Here is an 18375-nt window from a genome sequence, read left to right as displayed (position 1 = left end):
TCTCTCTCTCTCTCTCTCTCTCTCTCTCTCTCTCTCTCTCTCTCTCTCTCTCTCTATTTCGTTTTTATTTATCATATTCTTTCATTTTTCTTAATCTTCACTCAATGACAGCACCATTAAGTTGAATTTCTCATAATGATAATAACACCTACATTCGCTCTCGTATTATTTGACTTTTATTAATTTGTATATGTTTAAGAAATATATTAATTTTAAAACCTAAATAAAATGTTTAAAAGTATTTTGATTCATCTCTTGTTTATTGATCATATATGTAGAGATTAATCATATAATTCTCATTCTTCTGTTGATGAGAGCAAAAGTGCAAATCCTTCTTTCTACTTTTTTATGATATGATTTACTGTCAACGGGAGAGCAGTGGAATTTGATTGAAAAAGATTGGCATAAAATTAAAAATGCTAAAAAAAAAACATAGATCGTAACGATGAAAGAGCTGATTCATAATTACGTCATTTGCTATCTGAAGTACAATCAGCCGATATTCATAGAAAGTCGAGGGATCAGAAATATAATAGCTCGAATTATGTATATATCACAAAAATGTGTCCTATCGAGAAGGCGTGTGTATAGTCCCGAGGAACACTCGAAGAACACTAATCAGCCTCGTCTGTTCACAAGATCTTGGATTTATACCTCGTCAGTCGAGTTTCGTCGGGCGATCCCCGGTCCGGCGCGGAATTGCAGACGAGGCCGAGGGCGAAGCCTCGGGGGAAAAAACGTGCGACGGCGCGGCGCTCGGGCCGGTCTAAGCGCGAAGATACGTCAGTGACACGAATCGAAGTCGAACAATACGGCGAAGTCATGTATAAATCATCCGCGGTAATAAAGATCCACTTGTCGTGGCCGGATATTTATGAATCGCCCTCGGTTCTCCGCGCGCCAAGAAGAGAATCACCTTTTAGCTCTCGCGTCGGTCCGGATGAACGATCGTCCGATTTCGAGATAATCGAAGAGGTCAGGGGCGGAGGGGACTAGGGCGCGGACTTAGCGGTCGAGAAGACGCAGAGAGGTAAGAAAGGTATAGGACGGACAAGGAGAAGAGGGGTAGGGCCGCAAGGGGGCGGGTGAAGAAAAAGGGGGGCTCAGGGAGGAGGAGGAGGAGGAGGAGAAGAAGAAGAAGAAGAAGAAGAAGTCGACTCGGTCGTTGTGTAGAGGCCGCAGACCGACAGACCGAGCGAAGGACCGCGAGGCCATAAATACCTCAGCGCGTTCAGCCAATTAAAACAAATCATTTTAATGCGCAACCTTTTTAATTAATGCCCGTGCTCGCTCGCTCCCATCCGCTTCCCTCCTCCGCGCGCGTAGTACACGATCGCTTCGTAGCCGCGGCTCTCTGCCATTCCCATCCCAGAGCGATCGGGGAGAGCTATATTAACTTATACGTCACTATAACCCGCCTGACTGTATCTTTCCTTGCGCAGCGTTCTATGCCCGCGTTTACTACGGCAGCCCCGACCAAAGGCGAGCCAATCTAGCGCTATACTTAGCTACTTGATTTTAATTACACTAATTTTCGCTTTGGCATTATACGAGCCGTTTTCTTCCCCTCCGTTTGCTATTCATTTTTATCTGTATCTATCTATCTGTCTACATCTATAATCTGCTTTTCCCACTTCACTTCTCGTACTTTTTTCCATCCTGTACCGATCAGTTCCTCCATTTTGATGAAATTTATATTTATCGACTACACGTACTGAAAACGGAAGCAACAACTCCGCCGTCTGTCTGGATCATCTGGATAAAGGAACGTCAGGTTTTTTTATGTTCTCTGATCTGCTGACTCAAGGACGGGACCGTTAAACGCTCTCGCATGGTGATTAACGCTTTCCTGTTTAATTACACGTTTCCAGATCAGTGATTCGCCGACCGGAGCGGCGCGGTCTCGTTATTCATAATTTTCCGCAGAGATCGAACATGATGCTAATATCGTTATTACTTTGAACAAGAAGTTGAAGTTTATTTGTGAGTTGTATGATGTAGTCGCATCCAGCGAAAATTAAAAAGGAAACTGCGGTGGGCCGCGTGAACGGGAACGCATCTGTATCAGATTAAGCTGAAGGCTGTCTTCTTTATATAAGATTTAATGGTAGATTACACCTATAATACAGAGGAACAAGAAATAACTTGACGCAAGTATTGGAGGGAGGGGGAGAAGAATTTATTGTACATCCTTTAAAAAATTTATATTATAATATTGAAACATAAGACATGATATACAATATCTGTACACATATATACTCTCTAGAAGTGAACCAGTAATTCCAGTGCTACAAGTAACTGATGTAATCATCAATGAATATTTACTGTTTTTTAGTTTAATATTCAATTTTAGATTTGATTCACTTTTAGAGAGAGTAAGATACAATATTTTAATATTTACTGTGTGTGTGAATTATTCATTATGCTATTGTGATTATCATGCCTATTTAAAAAATTCTATTTTCTTTGAAAATCTTGAAAAAATATAAAGGTACTTCAAATTTTTTTAATAATTAACAATTAAATACAAATGTCGAGAATCTATATCTTATTATTACTATTCCATATAAAAAAACTTTTCTAATTGCGAAAAGATTTTGGAATATATTTTTCAAATACATTTATCAACTCTATTATGAATGTGTTATGAAGAATAAAAATTACTAATTTTTTCTTATTTTTTAACAATTTTATCAAAAATTCTAAGCGTTCACTTTCTAACAGCAACATAAATAATATTCTAAAAATTAGTTGTCTTCAGGCTCCAGATAGTCATCGTTCGTCCCTGCCTAGACCTTGTGTAAGGCACCGTGCGGATGCCGACGAGCGAAGATCTTAATCGCCTTATGAGGTTCCGCGATCATAAAGCTGAATTACCGACATAGACGAAGATTGTAAAATTATTGCCGTTTATTCGAAACCGTAAATGTTACGCGGGTTTTTTTTTCTACGGAGCATCATAGTTACTTATGTGCCCTCGGCGAATGGTTGCAACGAACGTATATATATTAGATTTGTTCAAGTTAATTTCTGATATGAGATGATAAACCGGTTACACGGCTCGTGTAATTAGGAAGGGAAGCTCGTCGGCTCGTTGGATTCCTTGCGAATGATGCGCGATGATTCGACGTTGCGGAATTATCGAATTTTGACAAATCACATGAATACGCCAATCTGATTGAAAAATTTAAATAGATATATTCGCTACTCGATGAAAAATATAGGAAACATTTTTAGAACGTTAAAACTTGCATAATTTTTAGATCGTCAAAAATTAATAGATAATAATAACGATTAAAAAGCACAGCAAAAGTAATAAAAGGTATGCTTCTACAAATAATGAAAAGCCAAATAATACATAAGCATATAAAAGCGTAAAATAAAAAAAGAATTCAATAGAAGAGGGAGCTAAGAGATTTTTATTTGACGACGAAATTAAATCGTTCTACAGAGTATTGTTCATATCTGGGTTTATTCGACGGTACGTCTATAAATCGATCGATGCTATTAGCCACGCGCTTCAAAGAAGAACGAGAACGATCCCGTATACGTCGTGTCGACTTGCTACACGCGGCTACAAAATGCCGATCAACGAGCGCGTGAGGTAAAGTGAAACCTTAGCTTCGCCCGTCGTCACTTTTACTGCCGCGGGACCTGGGCGGAATAAAAAGCGTCAAAAACTCGCGCAGGGTGCTATAAAGTCGTCAGGCCGTTAACGGCCGCGGCGCTCGATCCTCCGAAGGGATCGCGTGACCCTGAAGGAGGAGGCGGCGCGGCGGTTCCGCCGTCCGGAAATCGCGACCGCCTCCCCCACAGGACGATCGTTTCTCTCAAGTTCCTCGAGCGGGGAAACGTTCCCGCGCATCATCGGTGCGTGGCCGTTTACGCTGACGTGGATATAATGGCGATCACACGGCGATACGAATTAGACTTTCAGATGGCGCGGTCGGTCCTAGACCGCCGCCGGCGACGGTTCGGTACGTATTTCACGAGATGACGGCGGACGTCGCGTTAAATCATCCGCCGGCGACCGCATCCGCTTGCCCAATCGAGCGACCGAGAATCTCCCCTTAACGACCTCTTGTCACGCCTGCGACATTCTCGGTCGAAAAACGTATAGAGATAGACCTGGAATTCCTCCCTCCCCCCCTCTCTCTCTTTCACTCGCTCGCCCGGCGCCGATATTAATATTGTTCTATCAGCATTCCAGGCAGGATCGCACTCTCACCAGGTTTTGCGCGCGTAGAATTTTTTAACGATTCCTTAATTTGCTAGGTGTAGGTTTTTAGATTTTTTTTTTTTTTTTGAACGGATTTAGATCTATACAACACAGAAGCTTGTAACTACGTTGTAGCAACGTTTGCAATGTTATTGCGATATTGTTGAAATGTTGTTGGACTGTTATAGGCTTTATAGGTTCTTATTTGTTGTATATTACATATTATTTATTATTTATTAAATTAATTATATTTATCGTTAATTTTAGCAATTTTAACACTCCGTTTCATATTAAAAGTACAAGTGTATAGTTAATTCTAAGCACGCTTTTTAACAACGAAAGATACTCTATGTAAGATTTAAGTGTGGAAAATAAAAGCGTCTTATATCACTGACTCGCTCGATGGAATCGATAGCGCGTCAATTAAGCTAGGAATGAGCTTTTCTCGCGTTTGGCTCGTATGCCAAGTAGGATTCTGCGTATTTAGCGTATCTCCTTGCAAGAGTTTGCTTTATTACGACAGGAATATAATTTCTCAATGCGCCACAGTGGAATGTGAGAAAATACGACTTTACGCGCTGCATGTCACTTTTATCGCCGACTTCAATCCGGCGGAAAAGTCGTGTCTTCGGATATGCACGACTATCATAACTCACTGCAATTACGACATTCATGAAGCAGGCCTTGAACCGATTCACTGCGTAGGAAACTCCGATACCGTCACGCCTGTCATTAATTTCTATCAAGGAAACGGCGAGTAATCTCTTTGATTTTATTGTAACGAGAATTTTATTATTTCCGTGGTGAATGTGATGCGCTGTGAACAAGGAACGACCGCTTCCACGGTTAACTAAATTATGTATCTTTCTTACGAGCGCCGCACGCGAAATGAAACGTCCATCAACATTTTCGCTTGATAGTTCAGGTGCTACAAACGAATATACTAATTGGCGATGTTTGAATTTGCAATTAAATTTAATTTTAAACTTGCATTTAATTAGACGTATCTGGTATGTACAAGAAAAATCACTGATTTCCCATTCGCCATTTTGCATTACTTTGCAGCTTTCAGAAATGCTTTGCAGTGATCAGAACTTTTGCTTGGAAGTTATCATGCACGGTGTATCTTAACATCCGTGCTTAATAACTTGTTAAAACCGGAGTTGTTTTTTTTTACACTTGATTTATATTGCCAATTGAAATATCATAATAATAATAAATACGATCACACCTCCTGGATAAAATACGGAGGATAAGAGGAGCTGGGATTGTTATGATAAAATATGCAATGGAGAATCAAAATATCCTTATAATCAAAGGAGCCGAAAACGCTTAATCCATCGGACATAAACTCTCAAACATTATGGTGCCAAACAGCTTAACGTTGGAGAGGATTTAACATTTCCGCAGAGCATATTTTAAGGAATCTTCACACGAGCGAGGAAACGTGAGATTTTATCCACCCAGCTTTACCGTGAATTTGTTTACCTGAATTATAATATTATATGTATATATATATATATATATACACACACAAATGGTCAATTGTTAATCCTTGTATTACTTAATTTTTATCGTTGTACCTGAGTATCATTCGAATCATCGTAGACTCTACAATTCCCGTTCTTACGCCTTTAGTTGAAATTTATTTCTCTGCTGCGAAGTGGATTCGGCAAAATAAGAGAGAAAATTGTAAATTCTTTTTCTCGTACACATTATGACTACATCCTGCGTCTCCATTATTTTTGTATCGAAATTCCGTTATTTTATAGCTATATATATCTGTTACAAAGGATTTATTCAATTATGTACATTAATTCTGCATATAAAATTGGCGTATCACTTTTATAGTTGCTAAGTATTATGTTTTTTCTCCGACAACGAGTAAAGTAATAATACGTCACACGGCAAACGGAAGCTGCGTAGCATCCTTGGATTGTACGCGCGACATCTTCGAAGAAACTCGAAATCTGATGAAATAAGATCACGTGTCTGTGTGACCCTTATCTTTATCCCGCTGCCGCTCCTGATCCCACACGCAAGCGAAACGCGCGTAAGCGCGTGTACGAGCGCAGCAGTGGATACCTGTTCCCGCGCAGAGGCATTGCGGGCATCCCTGGGCCCGAGACAGGCGCGGCTCACGCGACTACCTGCGGCTCGCAGGTGCAAGCCTTGCGGATGCATCCGCGGACCCGTGCGAGGGCGTGTATATCCCTGACATTGTAAAACTCAACGTTACACTTGCGTAGCCGATTGGATAGGCCGGCTCCCTCTAGGACGGCCCAGATTCTTTGACGGCATCGTTTTTCTCTCTCCTCTCCGATCATCTTATTCTCACGATTCTCTCTTTCTATTTCCCGCTTCCTTTCTATCTCTCTCGGTCTTTAGAGGTTCCTTAACTTCAAGTAGCTTAGAGTTTTTTTTTTTTTTGATTATCGAATTGCAATATTAAAAAAATCCATGTTCTCATTTAGAGATCCTATAACAGTTTAGCGAGGATGAATTTTTATTTTTATCGTACAAAAGAGATATCTTGTGTATGTGTGTGTGTGTGTATACATATAACATTATATGTATTTACGACTCAAAATATTATAGCAAGATAGAGATTTTCAGAAAGATTAAGTATAATAAAAAAAGTTACAGTAAATTTTGAGATTAAATTTAAAAATTACTTATATGAATTTTTATTAGGGGGACTACATACGCAGTATATAAAATTCACACAATTATAATAAGCACTGTGATCCAGCTTTGACCGTTATTGGCTTCCTTCTTCTTGTTTATAAATTTTTATTTTCTAAGATCTAAGAATTTAAATATGGCCAATTACAGACCACGTTTAGATATATATAATCACCTGTGAGATTAAGTGGACGCTTACCACCGACCCATGGACAGGTGATTATCCAAACGAAGTCTGTAATTGGTCACGTTTAAACTGTTATTTTAGACAAACTTATGTTCATATACCATTACATTTTCGTTATTTATTTTACTTTCTAGGAAGCATCGTAGCAGCAGTTTTGCTGGTGCCTCACCATTTGTGCACTATGTGATTCTTTAGACATACAATAATTATATTAAATTAAAATTAAATTAAATTTTTTAACTTATATTGTCTTACTCTCTATAAATTAATTAAGGTTATAGAGAGTATTCTCTCGCGTAAGCTAAGCTATAGGCTGTTTCGATAAAATCACTCGTGGTCAGACTCTCGGTTATAGAATCTCTATAGTTGCGTCGAGCTTCGAGATCTGCCAACGGATGTCTCGGACGACGAAGGGTTATCGGAGATATGTACGAGAAAATGGCGGTTATATACGCGCCACGTTCGGAAATTTGCTGCCGATTTTGATAACGTCGGCAAACGCGTTAGATTTCTGCGACGATGCATACCGGTCTTCGTCCGGTACGGTTTTCCCTTACTCGGCCCTTTGCAGAACGTAACATCAAGATATGTTAAATCATTATAAATTACGCTATATTAGATAATAGCTATATAACTCTAAATACCTCCGTATATTGAAATAAGGAAATTATATTCTGTTGCTGTCGGATTCCTTATCGGAAAGTATATACATGAAGTTTTTTTCTGCAAGAAATGACAAGTTAACTTTCTCGGAGTTTATTACACGGGACACGGTGATAATTTACATTAACGACACGCGTTAGATTTAAAGTGCGTCAAGTGGTCAAGCAGATTGACGTACACGTACCGTCGCGATCGCGAGCCGGCCGTTAATTAAAAGTACCGCCACGTGTTTATCGCATTTACGAGCTCGGCTGGCTTCCGCTAATTCAAGTTGCCCTCGAACGACGCGGGGAGCGGAATGTTCGCGTTTCCATCTAATTATAAAGCAGCCGTATTGCACTCGTATCTCACTTTGCGGTTAAAGGATGGGGAATTCCGCGCACGGCGGACGAGGCACGCGGCAAACGTGTACAGAACCTAGAGATCCGGCCTCAATACGTCTTGTTGACTCACTTAGCGCAACACGGCAAGTTCACTAACCGTATAGATCGTCACCTCCTGGCAGGAACTATTTAAAGTGCGCTGCGCTCCGCAACTCTCCTCGCCACCTCTCTCCTTTTCGCTCTTCGCTCCGCTCCGCATCGCCTGCGGCAGTGGGCTGATATAAGATGCAACAGCTGCGATCGGATCGTACGGCGCGGCGTGCGAACCGGCCGATGGTCGCTGTATCCGAGCACACGCGCGACCATTGTGCTGTCTTATTACGGGTTGAATCTAACGAAAGCACGAAGGGGCGTTCTCTCGCCACCGCAAAATCATTATTCGCGACACGCTGCGCCGATACGGTATTTCAAAAATCGCGCGCAAATCTTCGACGACACGTTTCCAGGACGTGAATCCATTAGCAAACAAAATTATCCTTATTTTATGAAGTATATAGTTATTTTATGAAGAATTATGACTCTGTAAGAACAAATGAACATATAGAAAAGCGTAGATATACTATAAGTGAAATAGAAATGTATAAGGAATACCGGGATGAGATTTTAATCGCGTTTCTCTCATGTTTGTTTTTTTAATTCATCCAAAATTCCTGCAGACGTGTAATTTTAGAGCGAGCATTTGATCGTCATTTTTGTTGTTCTTTGTTCTCTGTATATAATACATATAAATTCTTAATAAATAATGACTCATATATTTGAGAAATATGTCCGATGTGTGACGTGAAGCTGTCGTGTAACTCGGAAAATGAAATACAGTATCTTCTGCAGTAATGCGTGTTATGTATTGTAGACATGCCCTTCGACAGCACATGCTGCGACACGCTGGTAAGAAGTACAAGTGCGGCCTTCCGGGTTGTCCAACGATTCTTCGTACCGCGACCGAGCTCAAGAGCCATCGAAGATTGGTTCATGAGAACATTGAGAAGCAGTATTCATGTTCTGATTGCTCTTACGCCGCAAAAACGATAACGCAACTGCGCAGGTAAGCGAAATACTGAATGCAAATTTAATGTTCACACTTTAATTCATCTGATCACTTCTATCGGGTAATTAAATTATATACTGTAACATTTAAAAAGCCAAAGTAAATAAGCAAACCCGAGCAAATTTTTTGTGTGTTAACATTTTATTTTATTTGTTGCTGTCACTTTGTCTTATGCTACGTTTTTTCACAACATCATGTTTCATAGGAGAGATTTTGTTTCCGCTATTTCTATCTAATTGTATTCGATTGTTTAAATACCTTTGTGTATAAGCTGGGAAGGCTTTTGTTAAAGTGAAATGTTTTCCGCTTGTTTAACTTTATTAAATATGTTAACATATGTTTTATTTACTTAACATCTATTTTTGTTCGTTTACTTTGGCCTTTTTAACACGTTACATTTGTATTTTAATATCCGCCATTTTTTAATTATATTGTGCTATTAAACATTTTAAATGCGTATAAAAAGATACAGGTTTTTTTCAAGTTACGGTAAGAAACGGGTGATGCGTCTCATTAAATTATGAACGACTAAGTATGCATTGAAAGAAAAATGTTGGTGATCATAATTGCATAATAAATAATTAGGAGCATAATTTTTACACAATTATTACTTCTATGATGTCAGTGTAATAATAATTATATTTATAGTTCTATATAAAAAAAATATAATGTCAAAAATGATTACTATAATCGTGTTGACTATATATTTTTTGGTATTTATAGAAAACTATAGATATAATAATTATTTGTACTAACATTATTGTAACTATAATATAAAAATTGAATTCGTAATTCATAATTATTTTTTTATGCAAGTATCATTACAGATGTCAAACATTTTTCTTTCTGTATGTGGAAGTTATGTGCATTAACGTGACAGAGATGTCCAATGCGCAGGTGTATGGTATATAGCATTTTCGTCGCCACGTGTCGAACGCAACTTTAGTGGTGCAACGACTATTACGTCTAAATATGTTACGAACGCTTGACATACTTGAACTCGTTAGCGATCTCAACTGAAACGGAGTAAGGTGACGCAGTCATCGGGATGCAAGGGTCTTTTTAACAATTCAGTCCGCGTGCGATCCACATGGCTTCGTCTCGTACAGGGGGCTGGCAGCGCACGACTTCTCGGACTGCCGATATTATTGACATTAATTTTAATCGAGGTCTCCGTCGAGAACGACGCATTCCTGTACCATTAATCGCACGGCTCACGGCTCGCGTATGTATGATCGATGCCTTCGAGGAAGCGGAGAATTAATTGCGAGGACGCAAGTACTTGCGTCGCGCGCCGCCTCGCATACGTAATTGCGAGGACACGGACAGTGGAAAGAATCAATCTTCGCGGATTATTGATAGAGACAATGGGGAGGATATAATTTGAAGAGTAATTTATCGAAAATCCGATTATATCTCTGTGCGCGCGGCGCATGGCCTCGATACGGCGGCAATTTTCGTACCGCCTTTTATCTCTACCTCCTAGATTTATTCCCCGGTTATTTTAAGGCCCGCACGACGGGATCTGTATCTGAATTAATTCGCGACTCAATGATTCATTCAAACACCAAGTATTTCCATCCTATTCAGTTTTGCTATCTGTCTATGCCGTATACCTATCGAGTACACACGTGGAGAATTTTTTAATGTAGTAATGCATAAAGTGCAAAATAATTAAACAGAATAATTAAAATGAATATAAATGTTTCACAATTATAATGTCTTTATATTTAGCTTCAATACAAAAAACGAATATATGATTCATTCATTTTTTTGTCATTGGTTAACGTTTTGTTGAAAGTATAAAGAGACTGCTTTCGATGATTGAATTAGTATATACTTTTGGAACTTAAAATGAGGTGGATATTATAATATGTTTAATATTTAGCGAAAAAGTGGAAAAGAGAATTCTAGAGCTATCTAATGCAGGAATAAAAAAATACCTACATGTAAAACATTGAGTTGGCTAATAATCTTTCGTTATTTTTACAAGTGGGCATTGATAAATATTTATTCATATTTATAGTAAACATTTTGTGAAAAAAGGACATCGAAATACATTTTCTAAAAATGCTAAGTTTGATTGAGTTTTGTGCATTTGGTATTGCTTTAAATATGGAGAATAGGTATTATATTTTTGGCACATTTTACTCTCTCTGTTTCATTTTCGTAAAAGAAAAAATGCTGCACAGAGACCTATAAAAAAAAAAAATAAAGCAGAAATTAATAAAATAGCATAATATACCAAAAATACTTGTTCTCCATATTAAATTTCTCGAAGCGTTTAAAATTCAATCAATCTTACATAACAAATTTGTTTTAAATGCGTATTAAAAAACGTTATTTTTTACAGTCATTCTTAACTTTCAATAGCAGATCGATTTATGAGACTGTTTTTTTAATTTTAAACAAACTCCAAAGCGACGATTACGTGATATGTTAATATTGGAATAGCCAATAATTTCCCTCCGTTTTTGGAAGGGGTATTGCAATTAACATATATAGTAAACATTTTGTAAAAGATGACGTTTCAAAGCGCATTTAAAAAAGAACCATCGTGTGTCGCTCTTCTAATGGTGCGGAATCGAGAAAGAGAGAGAGAGAGAGAGAGATACAGAGAGGTGTGTGTATTTAAATTAAGCCTTATTAAGGCTATTGTGGCGCGGGAAGCGCTCCTAATAAATTTCTCCCCGTTTGACATCGCGCTTTTTTTTTCTCCGCTCCACGAGAGACGACTCCCAAAGAAATACGAATGTCGCGAGTAAGGGGATAGAGGATCGAGAGAAACGAACGAGGAGGAGAAATAGCGCAGTGGCGAGAGAAAGATCGAGGTGGAGGACCGCGAAAGCGGAAGTTGCGTGCGGCAGCCGGTTAAGTGCGGGCAACCCGTTATGATCGTCCGCGCATGGCCGATGGTCGCCGCGATATTTCATCGCGAATTGAGTACTTACTACGTGAGTCGAACTCAACGCAGCCGCAGAGTGTGTCGCGCGGACTCTCCTCCACCGACGCGGACGCTCCTCTTCCGTCCACTCATATCGGTCCCCCGCTTCCCCTCCCTCCCCCCCCCTCCTCCCCTCGTTCGTCCCTCTCGTTCTCTCCCTTTCTGTCTCTCTTTCTTCTCTCTCCCTTTCTCCCGTTTCTCCCTGTCGCCCATGAGCCCGGCGGAGTAAATCACGCGGGATTTTAATTAAACGTGTCACGCATCTCGAACCTGATATACACACGTAGCCGCGCGGCCAACGGCTCCCTCGTAATATCGCGCACGCATATCGCATCGTTCATAATCACCGGGCCGCGACTGCGACGATGAACTTCCCGAAGTACGGAGGAGGAGAGGGAGAGATGGAGGAGAGAACGATGTAGAGGGCACACTTCTGATATGATCTTTGTCCCTCTTTCACAATGATAAAAAATGTATATATTTCAGCATGCTCTCGCGCCCTGGATACATAAGATATTTCCGTTCCAGATGTCAGAGGAGAGAGAGAGAGAGAGAGAGAGAGAGTGAGGGGACGCGCGAGACTTGCAAAGCGTTGACAAAGATTTAATAATTTAAAAGATATGCTAAATAAAATTAACATGATCCTATTTTTAATACGTTTAATGTTCTACCAGTAAATACGTGGATTAACTTAATCTTGGTTTAATTTATCCTTTTTTTTTTTTATTGCTCACAGAACTGAAAACAATAAAAAGTAAGTTAAAGCAAGATTGAAGTTAATCTTAAGTTGATAGAAATGGACATAAAGTACTTTATCTTCGTTTTTTTTTTTTTTGCAATTCTCCGTGCTAGAATTGAACTCGAATGTGTCATGCAAGAACTTTAATTGACATTCCGCTACTTTCTTTTATCATATGCTACGAAACTCTCTTGCATGCTTGAGAGAATCGATATCGCGCTACAGGGGATATACATAGATCATAAATCACTATTATGCGCTCAATTAGTTGTTAGTTACAATCGTTGATTTTAAAGTATGGCTGACAGATTTGCTGTTATAAATCGTCTGATCGCATGCGATGTTGATAATATTTCCGCTACTGGAAATATTCCAGAAGGTATTGCTTGCTACGTCCTTGTTGCACACCTAGCTTTCCTCTCTCGATGACAAACCCGGTACGTACTCCTCTTCGCGGCTATCGCGGTAACGACTACTTTATGTATGACACCGGTATGATGTCCCAGCAGATATATTTTCGAGATTAGATACTCGGTATCGACCTCTCTTCGGCGTAGAAAGTTTATCTGGCGTTAATAGCAGCGTTGACCGGTATTAGCACTCGGGCGTTAATCAGACTTTCATAAAACGCTTCGATTGGCCCCAATAAATTTCGCGTCCGCTCAATTCCAATGGGAATTTTCATTTAATGGCAATAATCGTGCATATCGGATACGTAAATCCGTATCATTATGCTTTAATTGCGTGCGTCACTGATTCAACATCCGCGAGTATCTAATTAACGGAAGGAACGCGTACTAACGATCGCGCTTCCATGAAAATCGCGCGTGTTCGCTAGAAGATTTTACGATCGCCGATTACCGCTGACCTTGCTCCGTTTTTAAGCGATTGCATTCATTCTCCGTAGGCACAGAGTACGGCACGAAGATTCCGCGAACGTCGAGCAAATACAGATGCATTCCTGCACTTATAAAGGCTGCAATTTTAAGACGAGGCTCAATTCGAATCTGCGAAGACACGTACGACTGCATACAGGAGACAAACCGTACCAGTGCCGACATTGTCCCTATGCCAGCTATACTTTGGTAAGTTACTGTTATCGCCGAATACTACTTTTTTTTTTATATACATATATAACAAAACATTATAAAAGATTCTCGAAATTTAAACAATAAAAACCATCAAAAAATGATTGAAAGGGTAATGTATGATTTTTCTGATGGAGATATAACTGTGTGCCTTCCAACAAGCGACACAGTACAACACAGTAAACATTCTTGTTTAACATTGGCGAACAACAAAGATGTACTGATACACTGTGTCATCTGTGACGCTTGTTGGAAGGCTATATATATATATGAAGTGAATGTATTCTTTGCTAGAAATGTTTGCATACTAATTACCGAGCCATTTTACTCTCTCAGTTCTTTAATTTGTTATTTTTTATATTATTGATGCAAGTCAAGTTCAATTGTTCATTGTTCCATTGAGCGAACAGAGAAGTACAGATTTCTCGTCTTACTTAGATTTACATATCTCAGTTTCTGCAATTCAAAATCGGATTCTTTTAAATTAAAAATAAAGGTCATGAGACATTCGCATACTCTGTACAGCTAAAACCAGTAGCACCAGAGCTACTCGTGCGTTTGTGTTCGAAAGACCTACCGCACGCACACGCGTTTCTCGCAACACGATCGTCATCGGGGTTCAAAGTCTTTCAAGGCTCGCCTTCACGTCGCGATGGCGACTCCTCTCCCTGGTTGACTCGCACCCTGCGATCTCTCCCGACGCGGTCCAATTTTTGTCCCGCCGGTGCCGGGTTCCGTGGCGTAAATTAAGCAGAGTACAACCTTAACGTTTGGACCGCGCCGCCGTCTCTGCCGTCGCGCCGACGAGGCGCGATAAGATAACGAGTTAATTGTGCCCACTGGATGCCCACACGCACGCACACGGCCCGGTCATACCGCGCGGCCGGTATGCTAATGCCCTTTGATGCTTGAGTCGGGATGCGACTCGCATACGAGGTCTCCGTGTCTCTTTGATATAGCGACATAAACTCATTCCAGTGGCTCTCATTCGCGTTTACAAACACATTGATCGATTATTCGTCGTCGGTCTGAAATGACAAAGAGTCTTATACATGTCGAGACATTTCCCATTGTATAAGTAGAAACTGAAGAATCAAAAAATTATTTCTGCTTCGGTGTTAACCGATTCTTTTTTGAAAGAACATTCAATTGATTAATTAAAAATCTCTTTTTTGCAGTATTTTGCATCTTTTATAGTTTTATAATTATTGAATTTTTTTAAATCTCCCATAGCGAAAGAAGGTATTGTTTTGTTAAGAAAACTGGTTGTTTCAAATAAGCCAGCACATGTGATGTGCGGAAACCTTTTATATAATTTATTTTATTCTTGATTCAAGAATAGAATAAACTATAATATTTTGTATATATTAGGATTCTGTTTAATAATGATTAATCCAACAAAATTGGATTATTTTTGTGAAGCACTATACGAAATTGACGTCGTCTAATTAACCGCTTTAAAGCATCGATAAATCGTCAACGACGTTCGCGCGACCAACGACGAAAGAATGTAATCCGTCGAAAATGATGTATCCTGATTGGCGAGTACGGTATCGAGCCTGGATAGCTGTTTGCACGGTACTTTAATAAGATAGAGACGCGTGCGAATAGTGCATTTAACGAGGAAACTTCCACATAGAGGATCGCGAAGCTCACCCTACATCGATGAGATTACGCGTTTTCTTTTCTCTTCCTTCTCGCTTCCCTCGGCGCTATGATTTACCTCGGACGGTTAGTCTCTTTTTGTCGACTAACGTTTCCGCCCTCACGTCGGAACCCCCTGATCCCCGCCATCGACTCGCTACCGGCGGTACTTGGGAAACTTTCGCCGAGGGTGGTAAGTTTCCTCAAGCCGATACCAGTTAACATCGAATCCGGCACTTACGTCCTACTTCCCACATCGGTCGCTGAGAATTGTCGAAAAGTCGCATGTTTTATTTCATCACGATGGACTGTGATCTGCGGTACATGAGTATTAAAGTATTTATAATAAATCGAATCTTTTTCACGACAAGAATTAAAGATAATTTTTTTATTTGTGAGTTAATGATAAAGAGTTGAAAAAATGTAAAAATTTCAAATTATCAACGATGTAATTGTGTTTATTTGTGACATATGTATATTTATATTAATTTTTGATTCATGAACTAATTTATTAAATATTTCAGTTTTAATCGTTTACATGGTAAATGCAACACATTTTTTAAATTTTAATTAATCTAATTGCTTTGAATCTGCTTAAATATATATATAATTTGTCGTATGTAAGGTTTAATAAATTTATTAGATTTTTACGATTTTCGATATCTTGCGTCACCATGCTTGTGTTTTCCCTACTTGCTTTTTTAAAGTGTACAGAGGAGACCGGGGCTAGTAAGGATAGGTACACTAATCGAGTCTACGTTAAAAACAAAACACTCGAGGTACCCGTAAACGTGTTTGAACATGCAGCAGAGACTGTCGTTCGATTCCCTTGGGCTGCGAAAACACTATCCGAGTACCTTCGACTATCATTTCATCCTTATTTAATTCCGTAAATAACAAGAATACTCGAAGGTATTCAGAAGTATTTGCATGGTTCGCATGAGGTGCAGATGTATCAAATATACTGCAAAAAGTTTTAGAGAGAGATACAGAAAATTATCTCTCTCTCTCTCTCTCGTTACACAATTTGTTTTGAGTAGAATTAGAAACTTGTTTATTGTTTTATCACTCGATAAATTCTAGCTTTAATACGTGGTGGTAGAAAGATGTTCAGCTTCAGGCTCTTTGCCAAGTGTAATATATTAAAGAACAGAATACATTTCTTCTAATATCCCCTTACTTCTAACATCTTTCTCTAACATCTTCTTGCTGCTTCTGCGAGTACCCGAAAATTATTAGGCTCGTAAACTCACCATCCACTCTCGACGACAATCGTAAATACACACGTCCTTCCGCCTCAGGCCGGTGTCTGCGATAGTGCAGTTTCTTGATACGTACGAGAAGGTAGGGAAAATTAAATTCACGGTAATTCGAATCAATCGGCCTCACGCCAGATTTGCGTGACAACGCGCGCCCCGCTCCGCCGATCCGCTCGACCGCCCACGGCGGTGTGAACGAGGCTTAATCTGCACGCCCGTCACGGAGCGGTGCCCGCGGAAAGATTTACTTATGGGAAATTAAATTTGATGTTGCCGCGCGTTGCCATCAGCGGCTCGTATAAGCCCGCCTGGTAGGAAGATGTTTACGACTACGACCGGCTACTTAGCCCGGAGAGGGTGAAGCGCCTTTAAACGCGCCAACGGCGTAGCCAATGAAACGTGTGCGTCCGGTTTTGCGGCGAGCCGATTCCTCGCACACCAGCGAGGAATATATCCACAGTGCGTACCCAGATGCAGCCAACAAATGCGAACTCGATTCGAGACTCGGCGTGAGGCCCGCTCGATTGTGGTAAAATATTCCCTTGTATATGTACGTGCGAGCGCGCGCGCGCGTAAACTTTGAGCGCGAATGAAATTTTAATAGCGACGCCCGAACGGCAGGTAGACTCGTTTGGTGGGGCTCGATGAAAATCAAAGAGCCTGCGTAAACGATCGAACAGCGTGCTCGTAAAACGTGCTCGATTCGTCTAATAAAAGCCGTTAGAATATGGGAATATCGATTATCGATTGGCTATTAATTACGCGACCGCTAAAAACTAAAAAAACAGCGAGATCTTTACCGATTGTCAGCAGTCTCCATTACGGGACATCTAGTCTGCTTAATTCCCAAGTAAGTGGCACGCAGCGCTTACAAAGCGTTAAGAAAGCGCTAAGAAAAAGCGCATATGTAAGCACTCTTTAAGCACTCCTTTATAGGCGCGCTGCCGTGCTATTTGAATTGATCCAATTAATTTTTTTATTTTTCAATTTCAGATAGATTTAATTAGTAGTTTTTATTTAGATTATGGGTAATTCTTGTATTCGCAGGAAAATCTTCGGAAGCACATATTATCGACGAATCTACATCCTGGTAAAACGATCTACGAATGCGAATTTTGCAAAAAGAAGAAAGAAAAACAGATGGATCCGTTCTGCACGAATTTTGCCAAAGAACTTCGTGCTCACCTGCTGGAAGCTCACGCTGATGACTTTCCTACACCAAATGACGCGAACAACTATACGAATAACATTTTCAGATCAAATCAATAAAAGAGGCAAGAAAATAATATTTACCCACTGTTTATGGCGCGCTTTATTAAATCAATTTATATATTGTATCATATAATGTAGGTACTGAATTAATATTAACATCACATATCGTAAACTGTAAATTTTCCTATAATTATCAGATTATACATATATGTATATACTTTTCTTATTAATTAAAATTCTTTCTTTGCCTGTAAGGAATTTATGAGTCTTGATGATCCTGGGACATTTTTTCATTTTTTGTAATGAT

The 18375-nt window shown here is 39.7% G+C and overlaps 1 protein-coding gene across 1 annotated transcript in view; it reads left to right on the top strand.

The window, feature by feature from the left end:
- The window catches only part of LOC108781471 (zinc finger protein 845), a 35461-nt gene extending 17300 nt beyond the window's left edge, over positions 1-18161 (top strand). Inside the window, exons 6-8 of the mRNA XM_018549433.1 lie at positions 8988-9179; positions 13773-13950; positions 17904-18161. Of these exons, the coding sequence (XP_018404935.1) occupies positions 8988-9179; positions 13773-13950; positions 17904-18125 (592 nt within the window). The 3' untranslated portion in view covers positions 18126-18161. The remainder of the gene's footprint in view (positions 1-8987; positions 9180-13772; positions 13951-17903) is intronic.
- The last annotated feature ends 214 nt before the right edge of the window (positions 18162-18375 follow it).

This window comes from Cyphomyrmex costatus, unplaced genomic scaffold, assembly GCF_001594065.2.
Source record: "Cyphomyrmex costatus isolate MS0001 unplaced genomic scaffold, Ccosl1.0 scaffold82, whole genome shotgun sequence".
Classification (NCBI taxonomy): Eukaryota; Metazoa; Arthropoda; class Insecta; order Hymenoptera; family Formicidae; genus Cyphomyrmex; species Cyphomyrmex costatus.
Note: the sequence above shows the minus strand (reverse complement) of the source record. Positions and strands in the feature narration are given on the sequence as shown.